The sequence below is a fragment of the Sceloporus occidentalis genome, unplaced genomic scaffold (genome assembly GCF_023333645.1).
Source record: "Sceloporus occidentalis isolate IW3139 unplaced genomic scaffold, rSceOcc1.0.p SCAF_4, whole genome shotgun sequence".
NCBI lineage: Eukaryota > Metazoa > Chordata > Lepidosauria > Squamata > Phrynosomatidae > Sceloporus > Sceloporus occidentalis.
Genome location: NW_028316984.1, coordinates 195,495,482 through 195,511,038, shown reverse-complemented (window position 1 = coordinate 195,511,038; position 15,557 = coordinate 195,495,482). Strand labels below are relative to the sequence as shown.

Sequence of the window (15,557 nt, the reverse complement as noted above, 5' to 3'; positions counted from 1 at the left end):
ATTAAGTGGGGAATGCTGCTGTTAATGAGTAGGAGCGCAGGAGAGGTTCCTGGTCAGTTATGTTCTGAGGGGTTTGAAGATTCCCAAATCCAAACATACCTTATGAAGACGCTCATCTTTTATCCATTTCTTGATGAAAAGGTCTAAAAGAAATTCAGAAAGTTTAGTGTCTGAAAATACCTATCAAAATTACATGAAATTCTAAAATGATCTAAATCAGGGGTGTCAACTGGGGTAGGCTGGAGGTGTGCATTACATACACACACATAATCAAGACATTAGTGAGCTGATTCTTTCCACTACATTTGTTTCTGCAAAAAAATAAAATAAAAATAAAAATAAAAAAAAATTAAGGTTCCCCCCAGTATGCCCTAGGACATATGGAAGGGCATTTTCTCCATGCTTTGGGGCCTTCATGGACCAATTTAGGCCTAGGAAAGTCTACTTGTTAACAACAAGAAAGAGGGGCATAAGTCATGTTTCAAAAAAGGACCTCTCGTGAGGCATAAAATGTGGTGGAAATGCACTCCATGCCCCTACGTGTGCACTTTGGGGCAAATACACGCACAGACACACACACACACACACACACACACACACACACAGTTGGCTCTTCTTATACACAAATTTTTTATACACTGATTCAAGAATCCATGGTTTGAAAATGTTCAAAAAAAAGTATAAATTTCAAATATCAAACCTTGATTTTCCATTTTTATAAGAGACACCATTTTTCTACGTCATTATATTTAATGGGACATGAGCATCCATGGATTTTGTTATCCACGCTGGATCTTGGAACCAAACCCCAGCATATAACAAGGGTCCACTGTATCTTGCTTTGAAAAATCTTGCAAAACTTATTATTGACCTCTCAGGGGCCCAGGGGTAAGGCTGGTCCAAATGTGGTGGAAATCTCTTCTATAGATATATGACTCTATATGACTTGAAGGCACATAGCAACAAAAACAAAAGACTAAATAAAACATTTTTAAAAATATATAAGTCACAACTGCAGCTGGGGGCACAAAGCTGAGGGGGCACAAGACTGGCCCTTTGCCCACCTCTGCTCTAAACCGATGCATTTTAGGTTGCCTTTAGCTGCTCCTTTCTGCTATCTATAGAGGTAGCCAATTTTGAGACTACTAAAATCAATAAATTGAAGACACACAGCAGCAACAATGAAAGGCCAAATAAAACATTTTACAAAAATACAGGACACTCACAACTGCAGCAGTACAAAAAAATATTTCATTGTTAAACAGAAGCAGAACTCTGTGGCCTAAATCCACTCCTACTCCCAACTACAACAGAGCTATGCAGTCAGTGGAATACATGATGATTGTCATTCAGCAATTAATTCATTGGATTTACTATAGTTGGGACAGCCAAATCTATGAAACACACACACACACACACACACACACACACACACACACACAGCATCAAGAAGGACAATTTAACTTCCACCTCAATCCTGTTCCTGAGTCACACCCTTTAGTTTCTTCCATGTAATTAATTGAACTGTCATCACTTAATTCCTATTAGGAAAAATGTCTACTCCCATGGCAGTGCTTTAGTTGGAGGGCACTCATCACTACTATGGAGTGCTATATATCTCACAGGACTTCTTGCAATATAAACACTCTCTTTTGGCACAGATATCATCTTTCAAAATAAGAAGCATCTTATTTTATTTTTTAAAAGTTCTATACCATCACATTCTGTACCATCCAGAGTGGCATATGATCTAAATATCCAAACAATTGTTTTAAAAATGTAATTACTATCTGCATAAAAATGCAATTATCCACCTGTAAACCAAGTGTGCTATAGTGGCTTTGAGTGCTGGACTAGGACTTCAGGAAACCAAGTTTTAAAATCCCCACTCAGCCATAGAAACTCACTGGGTGCCCATGAACAAATGGCACCCTCTCATCCCGAGAGAAAGGCAAGCTAATAAATCTGGCTAAGAAAACTCTATGAATGGGTTACTAGAAGTCAAAGATCATTTGAAGGCACATAACACCACACACATGCATCCATATATCCATTTTGTCAGGTGAAGTCAAAAGCCTAAGACTTCATCTGGCACTGCAAAGACTATGAATTAGGTAGCAGAGTTCAGGGATGGCATTTGGAAGCCAAAACGATACTAATATTAACTGCCTTATATATTGCACATACCATAGAGTATGTTAATCTAATACTGTATATAAGATTGTTTTCAGTTTCTTATCATTTATGCATCATGTACAAATGTGTATATATGTATATATGCACACACTTTTAGTATTTCTCTTTGCAGTTGTCCTTTCTGCTGCTAATCTAACAGCCATAGGGGACCCCAGATATTTTTTAAAAAATGAAAAAAGAGGGTGAAGAATGTGATCTCTCAATGTTAATGTGATTTTGTGCCTACAGTTGGATGGACGTGCACTGCGTATATCTTGGCTCACTTCTGCATTGGGGTCATAGTTTAGTGAGAATAATTTTGAGAGCAGAATAAAAACAAAGTGGGGGCGGGAAAAGAAGTGGCACTTAAAGGCCCTGCAAGGAAACCAAGCATCTGCCCATATTGCTCTGTCCTTATTGTTGAAGATCACTTTATTCATTTTCAACATGGGTATAATCTTGTAGTCCTGCATCTATAAAAACACTCACGATAGAGGTGTCTTCTGTCTTTATGGATGTTCTGTCTCTCTGACTGATAGATTTTTATCTCTTTGTCTATCGTGGCAATATCCTCTTTGAGATATGCAATGCCCTGCAAGGGAGAAAACACATACATCCAGATCAGAGCTGACATACTATTATTAGTAATTACAAAAGTGCCTAAATACAGAATTTAAAAACAAAAACAAGACAGCCTTTCCCTGCAAATTCATAATTTGCGGTGACTCTGAAGGCCAGGGTTCGATTCCCTGCTCGACCATGAAACCCATTAGGTGACCTTGGGCAAGTCACATGCTATCAGCCTCAGAAAGGCAATGGCAAGCCATTGAAGAAACTTACCAAGAAAACCCCATGATAAGGTAACCTTAGGGTCACCATAAGCTGAAAAGAACTTGAAGGCACATAACAACAACAAACCTTGCTTTTGCCATTTCTATATAAGGGACACCAATTTTATTACACCATTATATTTAATGAGACATGTTCATCCACGGATTTTGGTATCCATGGGGGGTCCTGGATCAATACACCAGTGAGTAACATGGGCCCACTAAACTTGGTAGGATTTATTTAGAACAAGTTTGCCATTGCCTTTCTCTAAGGTTGAGAGAATGTGACTTACCCAAGGTCACTCAGTGGGTTTCTGTGGCTGAGTGGGGATTTCAACCCTTGTTTCCCAGAAACTAATGCTCAAGCCATGATACCACACTGGTTCTCCTACAAGAGGAATGGCTTTCTTGCAAGGTCCAACATGCCCCATAGTTGTTTGAGAAAGCACCATATGGTCAATTTTGCCAATAATGCCTAATTGGATGTAAAACTGTTATATCTGAAATAATCAAAGTCTATAATAAAATACAAAACAATGGGCCCAAACAGACAGAGCAAAATAAAGCTGCTTCGGGTCACTTTTGGAAGTATGCTGTTTAAACATTGCATGCTTCCTAAGAGGCCCGAAGCCACACTAAAACCACGCTCCAGAACTAAGGACTGGAGAACAGCTTTGGTGCAGCTTCTGGCCTTTTAAAATGTGTGTGTCATTTCAATAGCATACCTGCAAAGTGACCCAAAGGAACTTTATTTTGGCCTCTCTGTTCAGGCCCAGTGTAATTAAAGTTTTGTTCTGTACTACTGTGTAACTTCCATTTCTAACAATACAGGCTTTGATATGATAAAGTACTCACGGCTCTTAATCTGGCATTTTCTGCATCCAAAATGTAGAGCTGTCTGTCCATCTCATAATTGTCTCTCTCAACATACTTTAGAGTGTATGTGAACTGTTTTAGTATGTGAAACGCTATCTCCCTGTTCTTCTTTAATTCATTCTTTGCCTGAAACTGTAAGCAAATATTTGTTGATTTATTATTTATGAGGCACTTACAATCTAAGGAGATTATCAGACGGGAGGAAATTGGGGGAAGAAAAAGGTATACTCCTGGCAAAGTCACACAATCACACTGAAGATTTTCAGACGACATCAAGCTTATCCAGGACTTAACCCATGAAAATCCAGGAATGCTCCAGCAACTACCCATTCATGTGACTTCCCCATGAAAGTCTTTTGCATAATCATGGTCAATTATGCTTTCTGGACAGGATAATGGAGGGATAAGTGTGATGTATGAAAATCTCGCGATTTCACTATGAGAACTGGAAAAGGATGAGACAAGGACAATTCATCCCCCATTGATAATCTTCATAGCTTTTGAAGCTTCATTCATCTGTTTTGTGCTTCCTGCTGTCTTTTAATTGTGCTGGTCTATGAGAATAATAAAGATGATGAAGATGAAATAAAAAAAGCTGTCTATTAAGGGACAGGGACATAGCCAGGATTTTAGGAAGGGGGGGATCCAGACTAAGTGCCACCATTATAAAGGGGCTTGGGCGCGGCAGCGCAGCAGCACACACCATTCATTTTTCTAATGGAAGGGGGGGGTCCGGACCCCAAGAACCCCCCCCCCCTTGGCTACGTCCCTGTAAGGGAGTAAAAGCTTTAAAATTTTTGCAACATTCTTTTTTTTGTGTGTTTTCTCCCTCGGACTTTTTAAAAAGCTCCATAGCTTTTGTGAGAAAGCTGCACAGCTTTCCAAAAGATTATGCTGCTTTTGGAAAGCTGTGTAGCTTTCTTCAGAAAGTTGCATGGTTTCCTATCTTGGGTGGGAGAGGGAGTTCCTGAGTGTCTTGACACTGTGAGAAAAACGATTGGTTTTTCCTGACATCTCTCAGGGATGGGAAAATCTACAATTAGCAATCCTTATCATGAAGTAGTAGACCCCTACAACAAAATAAAATTAATCACAAATAAAGCCATTGGAGGGCCAAAACACCTGCTTGAAAAGAAAGATAGCACCAGAAACCAATTCTGTATTTCCATAGTTCTTTGCATCCATCACATGCATGAGAACTAAAACAAACAAACAAACAAACAAACAAAAAACCTTTGGAATCACACATTCTATAATTCTGGAGCTGTAAGCACCAATTACTTGCAAAATGAATAATCGCATGGCAATTGCACTTTCTTTACCACCCAGTGCCAACTCAAATAAGACTTTTTCTTCAGAACAGTTCACACATTTACAAGCCAGTCATCACACTGTGGAGGAATAAAAATGGTTGAATGGTGAACAAACTTGTCTGAACTGTTAGTGCTTCCTAGAATTTGGTTATGCAGTTTGCTGAGTGTATAGTCTGCAAATATTTTTCATGAAACTGAATGCTCCTTCTCAGTTTATGCTTCAAAAGCAAGTAGGGCATTAGTACAAGAGAAGTAATCTTACATCCATTTTCCTGTGTTTGGTTTCCTGATCAGTCGTTAGCTCAGGACTTGGGGAAAAGTTACTTTTTTGTATTGTAATTTCCAGAATCCCCCAGGCAGCATGGCAGAGGCCCTGCAGGCTGGGAACTCTGAGAGCTGTGGTCTAATAAAGTCACTAAGCAAGCTCTACATTAACTAAGGCATTTCTACATAACATCACTAAAGTAGTAGAAGTGTGGCTGTTTTCTATCTGAAACAGTGCGGCCACTCTCATTTGGTCTGCCAAATAACCTTAATGGTGCCGTTCTCTGCTCCACTATACAGGCTTAAAGAAATGGTCCTTACTTTTTTTTAAAAAAATCCTGGATAAATTTACTACCTAAAGTAGAAGTGGGGAAAGTGCAACCTGCAGATCACATGCAGCTTCCAGGTGCCATTTTGTACCCATCTGTGTTCTCTGATACCTCTCCTTTAAAAAAAAAAACAAACAAAAAAATACTTGGCTGGTTAATTTTTTGGCCCTAAATAAAACCCACACCTACACCCAAATGGCCATAAAAAGGGATGATTACAGATCTCCAGTTCCCACTGTTTCCCAAAAGCCCTTGAAATCTCAGGACATTTTTGGCCAAAAAAGTTATGTCATGTCATTCCCAGTTATACTGAGAGCAGCGCTTCAGCTCACTGTGGTGGCACAAAGGGAAGAATGGTATTGTCCCTGCACACTAGCCCACTTTTGTCCTAATATATCTGGATAAAGGAATAGCAGTCACAGAAATCACAGAAATAACTGACAGGAATGTATGATGCCAAAAGCAGTGAATATTACCTTTTGTCTTTTGAGTTTGCTGATCTCCTTCAGGGACCGCTCTATGGACTTGTTTAGCATGCGTTCTTCGTCTTGTAGTTCTTTTTAAAAAGAGGAGGAGAAACTTATTTTGAAGGCTCAATGTCACTGTTGTGGTTAAGTTAACACAAGCTACAATTAGCAGGAGTTATTAGAATAAACTGAGTGAACTGATCATAATAAATAAATAAATAATTTTTAAAATTTCTATCCCATTTTTTGCCAGGCAATCAAAGCGGTGTACAACAAGTTAAAATGCATCCATATATATATAATGCCCCCCTTAAAACGAGATTAAACAGTATAAGATTAAAAACTACATATTAAAAACCAACTAATCCAAATCATCAGGCCAGTGGAGGTCCTCTTTAGTGAATATATGCTTGCTGCTTACTAAAAAGGTTCTCAGGCAGTCCTCAGGCAATAAAAAAGAATAATAAAATACGTAAAGACCAGCAACAGAGGATAAAAGAAATGCAGCAAACAGCAAAAAGGAGATTCTGAATCCAACCAACCCTGTCAAAGTCATAGCAGCATCAGACACATCACAAATCATAACTTCAATAATGTTACAGGAATACATTGGAATATTTTAAATTGACCTGGCACCATGGAGAGCATTCCATAATTGGCATGTCATGAGTAAAAAAAAAAATGGCCTCTTTATTATGGTTATACAATTTGCTTCATTTGGCAAGGTTACCTGGACTAGGCCTCCTCCAAAGATCTTAAACTATGGATAGATATATATGCGAAGTGATTCTTTAAATAACCTTATCCCTAGTAATTAGGACTTCCAAAGTTAAAAGCAGCATTTTCACTTGATCCTGAAAATTGATTAAAAGCTAGGATAGGTGATAAAACTGTAGTGTAATAGGGCTATAGTGGTGAAAAAGCCCTTTGTGAACCATGCCATATTGGAGAATACCCAACTAGATTCCAGTATTCTGAATTTTGGTGGCATGTGGTGGTTTTTCAACTCTAGGATTCCTAGAGGAGTCAGATTTTTAAGATCCATTTCAACCTGGCATGTCGATGGTTCTGCTAATCTTGGTAGGTGATCTGTGCTGGGAACTTGATAGGGGAATATGACCCTATTGGTTTTAGGGGGACTGCTCAATAGTCTATGATGCCTTCAACCATGTTCTGAAGCAACTATTTGGGCTGGGACTTGGAGGAATTGTTTTACATTGGCTCTGGTCCTTCCTAAAAGGAAGGCAATGCTAAGGGTTCAACACCACAGCTGTTGGTCTGTACTTCAGAAGACTGGATAAACATATCATTGCGATAGTTGCAGTTGCAGCTTGATTTTTTTTTTAATTGACCTGTTTTTATTGACTCTAGCCATGATTCTTTATCACTTACTTAACTACATAGCTACCTTACTTACATTTTCTGGTTGCTAACTGCCCTCAAGTTGACCCCGACTCATAGTGTCCCTGTGGATGAGACATCTCCAAGCCTCCGCTGTTCTGCTTGGGTCATGTTAATTCATACTGTGACCTCCCTACTTGAGTCTATCTATCTACCATGCAGTTTTCATTTCTTTACTACCTTCTACCTTTCCTAGCATCATTGTCTTTTCCAATGAGTCATGCCTTCCCACGATGGTACAACAGCCTTAGTCACATACTGAAGTGGTATTTCCCAGACTGACCCCCCTCCCATTCTTGTTTACCGTCTGTAAATGATATCTGGCGCGAAAGCCAGAAGCAGGGTCTCTGTTGCAATTCTCCTTTGAACCAGAGATTTCTTGCAGGTGTATGGGTGCGGAAGCTGTTTCCTGATCTACAAGGGAACAGACACCTGCTGCTCACAGTGGTTGCTGCCCACTGAGTGAGGAATGGGGGACTTTCACAGTTCATACATATTTCCTAAATAAGGGAATATGTAGGGATTGTAAATACAATTCAGTTACGAATGCGTAAGTCTAGGTGATGCATTTGTAACTGCCTCCGTGAATTTTAACCTATGTTTTAATTGACTTTTCCTTTTCCTTTTCCTTTTTTTTTTTTTTACTGTTTTTGGGCTGCAACTCCATTATACACTTAACTGAGGTTAAATGTTACAACATTCAGTGGGGCTTATATCTGAATATACTTGTACAGGATTGTAGTTACAGTTATTTTATTGTTATTGTTATTATATTTTGAACCCAACTGGGTTATAAACAGCAGATACATCTTGAAAATAAGATATAAGCAATCTCCATGCCTCAGAATATAAGACAGCGTAATTTCAGGTGAGAAGATCGCTTATATATTATTTTTGAAATGTGTTTAATGGGTAGGGGGAAATTTCCCTTTAGGGTTTACTGAGTAGAGGCATGGTGGACTGAAACAGCATTTTCAAAGGAACATACAACATTGTGCACAGAAGAAAAGGGCAGTCTGCCCTGTAAATAAGGCAGTTATAACAAGTTTATATAGCACTCTTCCAAAACCACACAACAAGCACTAAATAGCAAATACTATTCCAAACTATTCATGCAAAACTGTTTATTCATTGGAACTATCACCAGAACATGTCAAAATATCTGAGGACATGAGCTGGAATACCTTGTACATGTTTAACTCCACCTTATTTTGACTTTGTGGTTATTTTTGGATTTTTCCTTATTAAGTTATAACAGAATACAGCCTTATCCCTGGTCCAGTTTGCCTACTCTTGGATGGCAGCAGACCTTCAAAGTCTTAGGCTGTTTATTTCAACTGGAGATGGAAGGGATTAAACCTGCAATCGAAGTGTGAGTTCTATCACTGGGTATGTTCTCTCCTGTACAGGCTACCGTGTCCAAAGGTTTGGAAGGGGAGTTGGAAGAAAGAGCAGAAATAATGTAGAAGACACTTTTCTTGGAGAAATTTTCTTACATCCCCACCTTCATGTTCATAATAACTGTGATATGTAATATACAGGGGACCTACTCAAGATGTACCTGCATACAAATCCTGTTGGTTGTTGTAACCAGTGTTTACTTCTGCACATTCTAGTGCCATTTTCTCTGAGAGTGGAAGATTCACTTTTAGTTCTTCCTCCATTTCTTCTATCCGTTTTAGTTTAGCATGATATAATGCCTGTTGACAAAACAAATAGCCAAGGACAATTTTTGAGTAAAGAGACAATAGGTTTCCTCAGGATCTGCTGCAGGGGTAGGATGCAGAATCCCAGCTCTTTTACACAGCTGTTCTGTTCAATGGATTTGGAACAGTCAGCTGTGGGCATGTCACACTCAGATAGCTTGCAGGGCCAGACTCATCAAACAGCAGACACCCAGAGGTCATGCCTGTGATTTTTCACTCACTCATGTTCCTTCCAAGTATTGTTGCTGTTGCTGTTAATAATAATAATAAAATAAAATTTTTATTTTTATACCGCCCTTCCATAGATCAGGGCGGTTGACAGCAAAATATCAAACAACATATACATCAGGGTTAAAAACAATTACACACAAACAGAATAAAACCCCCATTAGCCAGTCCTCTTTGCCACAGAAGAGGAAGGGAGGCCCACTGGACTTTAATCGGGGAATGCAAGCTGAAATAGAAAGGTTTTTAGGTCCTTTCTAAATTGGGCCAGGGAGGTGGCCGAGCGGAGCTCTGTGGGCAGCGTGTTCCAAAGGGCCGGGGCGGCGATGGAAAATGTCTTCCTCGCGGTGGAGGTCAACCTAGCCCCTGGCACCTTAAGTAGTTGCTGCCCAGATATTCTGAGGGTGCGGGACGGAATGTACAGGGAGAGGCGGTCCTTCAGGTATCCTGTTGTGTGCCTTCAAGTCATTTTCAACTTATGATGACCTTAACCTCCTCCAATCTATCACAGGATTTTCTTAGCAAGATTTGTTCAGAGGAAGTTTGCCTTTGCCTTCCTCTGAGACTGAGAGAGTATGACTTGCCCAAGGGAGTTTCCATAGCTGAGCAGGGATTTGGACCCTGGTCTCCAAAGTCTCCAGAGTCCAATGCTCAAACCACTACACCACACTGGCTCACACCAGATCATCAATCACCATGAAGTTGAAGGCTTTCATGGCCGGCATCCATAGTTTCTTGTGGATTTTTCGGGCTATGTGGCCAGGTTCTAGAAGAGCTGACATTTCGCCAGCATCTGTGGCTGGCATCTTCAGATACTGCTGAATCTCTGAAGATGCCAACCACAGATGCTGGCGAAACATCAACTCTTCTAGTACATGGCCACATAGCCTGAAAACCCCACAAAAATTACCAGTCACCATTTGTGACGGTTGAGAGAGCCAGTAGAAATCGCCTCTTCCATCCAACCCCAATGGGCCATCTCCTTACCTCTTTGACTAGCACTCTCACAATGCTCTGAACAACCCTTTCCTGTAACTCCCAACCCTCTTCCATTTAAACCTCCTTTCTACAAACCACTTCTTGGTCCACAAATCACTTCCTGCTCTCCCCTAACATCTTACATGGTGAATTGGTAGTCTCTTGCCATTTTGACACAGTTTTTTTTCTTTGTTACTGGCCAAAGAGTTTTGTAACCCTTTTATATATACATTCTCTCCTCCTCTTCTCCTCCTTAAAAAAAGAGTTATAGTGCTATAGTGCAACCAGCAGGCATAGTGGTACACAATGGTGACCATGTGCCCCATGAGCAATTCCATTTCAGCCTTTAACTGAATATGTCCATTCTGCATTAGACAAAAATGTCCACCCCTTACACAGGGGAACTTACACATGGATAAGACATGGACAGGACTTCAGGTCTATGTAAAATAATCAGCGTAAAGGCTTAACGCCCAAGCTGTGCTTCTTGCCTGCAGGGCTTGCTATCTAATTCAGTAAAGATATGCTTTAAAAAAGAAAACCACACTCATGCAACTAACAGAGAACAAATCCAATATTTCAGTTCTTTATCCAAAAGACTAATCATTTACCTCAAGGTTCTGGTTTTCTGCCTCCAAGTTAGCATCACGTTGCTCATACTCAGCTTGTTTTTTACGTAGCATGGCAGTGAGAATATTAATCAGTTCTTCATCCTTTTTTATGTGTTTGTTCAGCTTTTTATTCTAATCATGAGAAATGTGAACAAACAAATAACGAGAAGAGATGTAATGTAGAGTGGTAGATGGCAGTATTAAATTTAGAGAGCCAAAGTGCTGGGGAAGAGAGACAAATTTCTAGGGAATTTGGGATCTTAATCCTGCTAAATAAGGTATAGATTTCTCTATCAGCCTACCATACCAGGTTTTTTATTTATGTATTTATTTATATTTCATTAGAATACAGTATTTTACAGTTTAGTTTTATAGTTGCTTCATTAGAAGTTGCTATTGTAATTACTACCTGTGGGCTAACAATTGGATATAGGCCTTTGAGCCTTCTACCGCAATAAGATTTCTATGTACACAATGCAGAGTTCCACAATAGCAATCCTTTCCATACTGTGCAGCAATTCTCCATCAGTGGATAGCAGCAATGGAGCACCTCCACCAGATTTTAAACTTCACCACAGAGCAACTTTGGTTGGTTAGGTCTGCATTCCAAAAGTATTAAATATTAAGCATCCATTTGGAATGGTGGCAGTGATAATTACCATTTTTGTGAATTAGTAGTCAGGTAGGATATTAAATATTAATCAGGGAACCATCTGAAGACATAAGACTAGAAACTTTTTTTAAAAAAAAAACCCTCACTATCTTGGCTATGAGTCTTCCTTCACCTGTAGAAAATCTATGGGCTCATTCCCACTTACCATTTAAACTGGTTCGCAATGAGATTTCGGTCCAGATCACTGATTTGATTCCACTGTAGCAACATTCCCACTATGAAGCAGGATCTTTTGGATTCGGCTTTTTTAAAAACCCCAATGTCATCCCCACTTGTATTTGTGCTGCAACATTGCCCCCCTCCCCTTTTAAAAATGCCAATCAAGCTGATTGCATAGCCGTGTCATTGGTGACATGGCCAGGCATAATTTTGGCAACACAGCCAGCAGTAATTTCAGCTGCATGGGGATACTTTATAGTGCTCCCCGCACCATCAACTTTCTTCATTTCTGTTCACTTTTTAGCCTTGTAGCCACATGACCATAATAGGGAAGCCATTGCTCATTATAGGGAAGCCCTTGCTCACTTTGGTGCTTCTATAGGATAATGAGAAATCACATTTCTAATTCAAAAAATTATTTTTAAAAACACACACACACCAGATCCCCCTCCAAAAGAAAAGACCTCTTGAAAAATACTGTCAAATAAAAGTGGGTTTTCTGTGTTTACTCCACTTTCACAAACCTATCAGATCAGAATCGGATCGAAATTGGCAACAAGTGGGGACAATGGACATTTAACCCGATCTGCAATTTGAAGTAAATCATAGTGGGAACATGGCTCATGTGTGTCAACTTGATTTTGTTCTTGTAACTTAGAGGGAACATACCTGTGCCATCAATTCATTAAGTAGTTTTTTAGCAGCGTCACTCTTCTCCTTTGAACTGTTCATTAATGCTTCATGGTCAACCGTCAGCTTCTCATATTGTGCTGTAATTTCATTCAATTGCTTCTGAAGCGTTGCCCTAGCAGTTAGTTGAGAGAGGAGAGATATATTAACAAGCACGACGGCCAAGTGCTAAACTTCAGAAATTGAAAACAGTAATGATTAAGCATTCTACATGACCACACTTCAAACTTGCTGCTTCCTTGCTGCCCTTCTGTTGGCCTGCAAAATTTTTTATTCCAACATATATTTAGAACGGAAGGTTTTTAAAGAAAGGACATTTAAGAAAATGCTGTAAATAACGATAATAGTAACAAACAGAAAGAAATAGCCTGGATGGTGTGAACACAGACTCTAGCACAGTGATGGCGAACCTATGGCACGCGTGCTAGAGGTGGCACTCAGAGCCTTCTCTGTGGGCACATGTGCCATCGCCCCAGCACAGAATTTGCCAGTTTGTTACTAGAAAACCAGAGGGACATGGCACTTTGCAATAAATAAGTGGGTTTGGGGTTGCAATTTGGGCACTCGGCCTCGAAAAGGTTCACCATCACTGCTCTAGCATATACACTGACGTTGGCATTGTCCAAATCTAAGTAACAACATTTATTTGCAAACATCCAAGGAGCTGCAAGTGTATGTTGGCTTTGATACAACATTTTATTGTCAGAAAATATTTTACCTTCTTTCGGCTTCTTTGTTTAACACTACCTCTAAAACTGACATCTCATTTGAATAGGTATTCTGTGAGGTGCTGAAACAAGAAGGAAGGTGTTGAATAGTAAGCTTTGATACATTCTTACAACAGATTTCTAAGGTATATCTCTTTACTACTACTACTACCACCACCACCACCACCACCACCACACTACTATTATCAGCAGCACCAAGCTGACATTAAGAAAACAGAATTAACATTTCAACAATAGTGGTATGCCATTCAGTAATGTTGCTATGCTTGCTCTTTTGTTGGTTTGTGAACAGCAAATTGTGTTTTACTGTCCTGGAGCAAACACTGGGAATTCTTTTAGGTTTTCAAAGTGATTCTTGGAGGACCGCCTCTCCCCATATAGTCCGCCCCGCACTCTCAGATCAACCGGGCAGCATTTTTTGAGGGTTCCTAAGATGAGATATGTCTCGTTTGCGCAAAGGGCATTTTCTACCTCAGCCCCTCGGATTTGGAACTCGCATCCCGAAGAGCTCCGCTCTGTCTCCTCTGTAGATCTATTCAGGAAAAATCTCAAGACCTTCCTTTTCTGACAAGCTTTCCCTCATGTGTCCTAATTCCATCTTGTTCTCCCCCCAATACACAACTGTTTCTATCCAGCTAATTTTGTTGTCTTGTAAATAGTAATGTTTTTAACGATGTGTTGTATAGTATGGGTTTTTTGGTATGGGGATATTTGTTGTTGGGGATATGTATTATCTTTTTTATTGTATTAATGTTGTTAACCGCTATGATCTAATGTTGGAATAGCGGTATACAAATAAAATTTATTATTATCATTATCATTATTAATATTATTATTCCAGAGGAATAGAAGAACTGCTAGCGGTAGAGGTCATCTATTGGCTAGAATTTATGCCATCACCAGACAAACCCTTGTTCCTTTGGGTCTCTGCGCCAACTGCTCTACGGCCATCACCCAAACTGAAGTTTCCCTGACAGTTTTAACTTCACCCAGGATGATTTAAAAATAAAAACAAGGGGTTCCTCTCACAATGAGTTTTGTCCTACTCAAGTAACAGGAATGTGCTGGATAGCTTCCACATAAACAGAATAGTTCTTTGCTCCATCCCAAAACATGAACTCAGTTTTTTACATGACTCAGTAAGATGTAGTGTCAGACTAATACTTTCTTTCCATTCTAGAGAAAATAAGTGACACAAGCTTGATTTCTGTTGGACAAACAAGATTTCTCTTTGTGCATCCAACTATATGTACAATCAGGTTGTGTTCAACAACAACAACAACAACAACAGAAAATCTAGCTGATCTATCAGCAGAGAGAGAGCCTACCACCATAGTCAACTATTCCTAAATATGTCTTTCCCCTTCTAAGCCTCACTGTATACTCAGGTTTTAACACATGCCCATTCAAAAGATACAGAGTGGCTGTGTGGTTGTATCTCCTCATTTTCAGTCACCATTACAACATCAAGAAATAGATGTCAGCCAGTGTATCCTTTTGATACAAAGGCTTCATTCCCACTTACAGATAAATCAGTGTGCGATCCAAATCGATGGATCAATTTGACAGTGGAGCGTGGTTCCCGCTATATTTGCCCTGATCACATTTTTTCCCTCTAAAATAAAACTTGTGGTTCACATTCATGCATGAATCAATTCAAAATGGACCTGCTCCAGCCGGCTGAAGGGCAAATTTAAATCAGTTCCGATCCGCATCTGGTTCACACTCACGCAACTGATTTATCAAAAAAGACGAGGGGAAAAAAATCAGCATCAAAAAGACGGTGGTTAAATGGGTTTGGTGCATGGCCCCTCTCAGTGAATCGCTTCAGCAATTTGATTTAAGTGGAAATCAGGGCCATTTGAACCGTTTCAAACTGAATTGTGATCCAATTTAAAAGGTAGTGGAAATAATTATAAATGATAAATTATGTATTTATAGCCCGCCCAATCAAAGGGTTGTATAGAAGAACTTATAAAGAGGAACATCTACATAATTCTAGAATCATGCTTTATCTGCTCCAATCTCTTCCTAAGAATGAAACCTGGATTTCCATTGTGTTGCTCTTGTCAGCAATGAGTAGAGTAGGCAGATAATCCAACAGGACCTTATCACACTAGATAAATCCAGCT

At 39.6% G+C, this 15,557-nt stretch overlaps 1 protein-coding gene across 3 annotated transcripts in view; it reads right to left on the bottom strand.

Annotated features, from left to right (window-relative positions):
• Positions 1-15,557, bottom strand: part of CCDC175 (coiled-coil domain containing 175) — a 43,684-nt gene that overhangs the window by 1,883 nt on the left and 26,244 nt on the right. For all 3 annotated transcript variants that reach the window (XM_089522798.1, XM_089522797.1, XM_089522796.1), the window contains exons 11-18: positions 13,416-13,487; positions 12,677-12,812; positions 11,176-11,307; positions 9,217-9,355; positions 6,264-6,343; positions 3,861-4,013; positions 2,665-2,767; positions 100-143 (exon numbers count right to left, since the gene is read on the bottom strand). In XM_089522798.1, the coding sequence (XP_089378924.1) occupies positions 100-143; positions 2,665-2,767; positions 3,861-4,013; positions 6,264-6,343; positions 9,217-9,355; positions 11,176-11,307; positions 12,677-12,812; positions 13,416-13,487 (859 nt within the window). The remainder of the gene's footprint in view (positions 1-99; positions 144-2,664; positions 2,768-3,860; positions 4,014-6,263; positions 6,344-9,216; positions 9,356-11,175; positions 11,308-12,676; positions 12,813-13,415; positions 13,488-15,557) is intronic.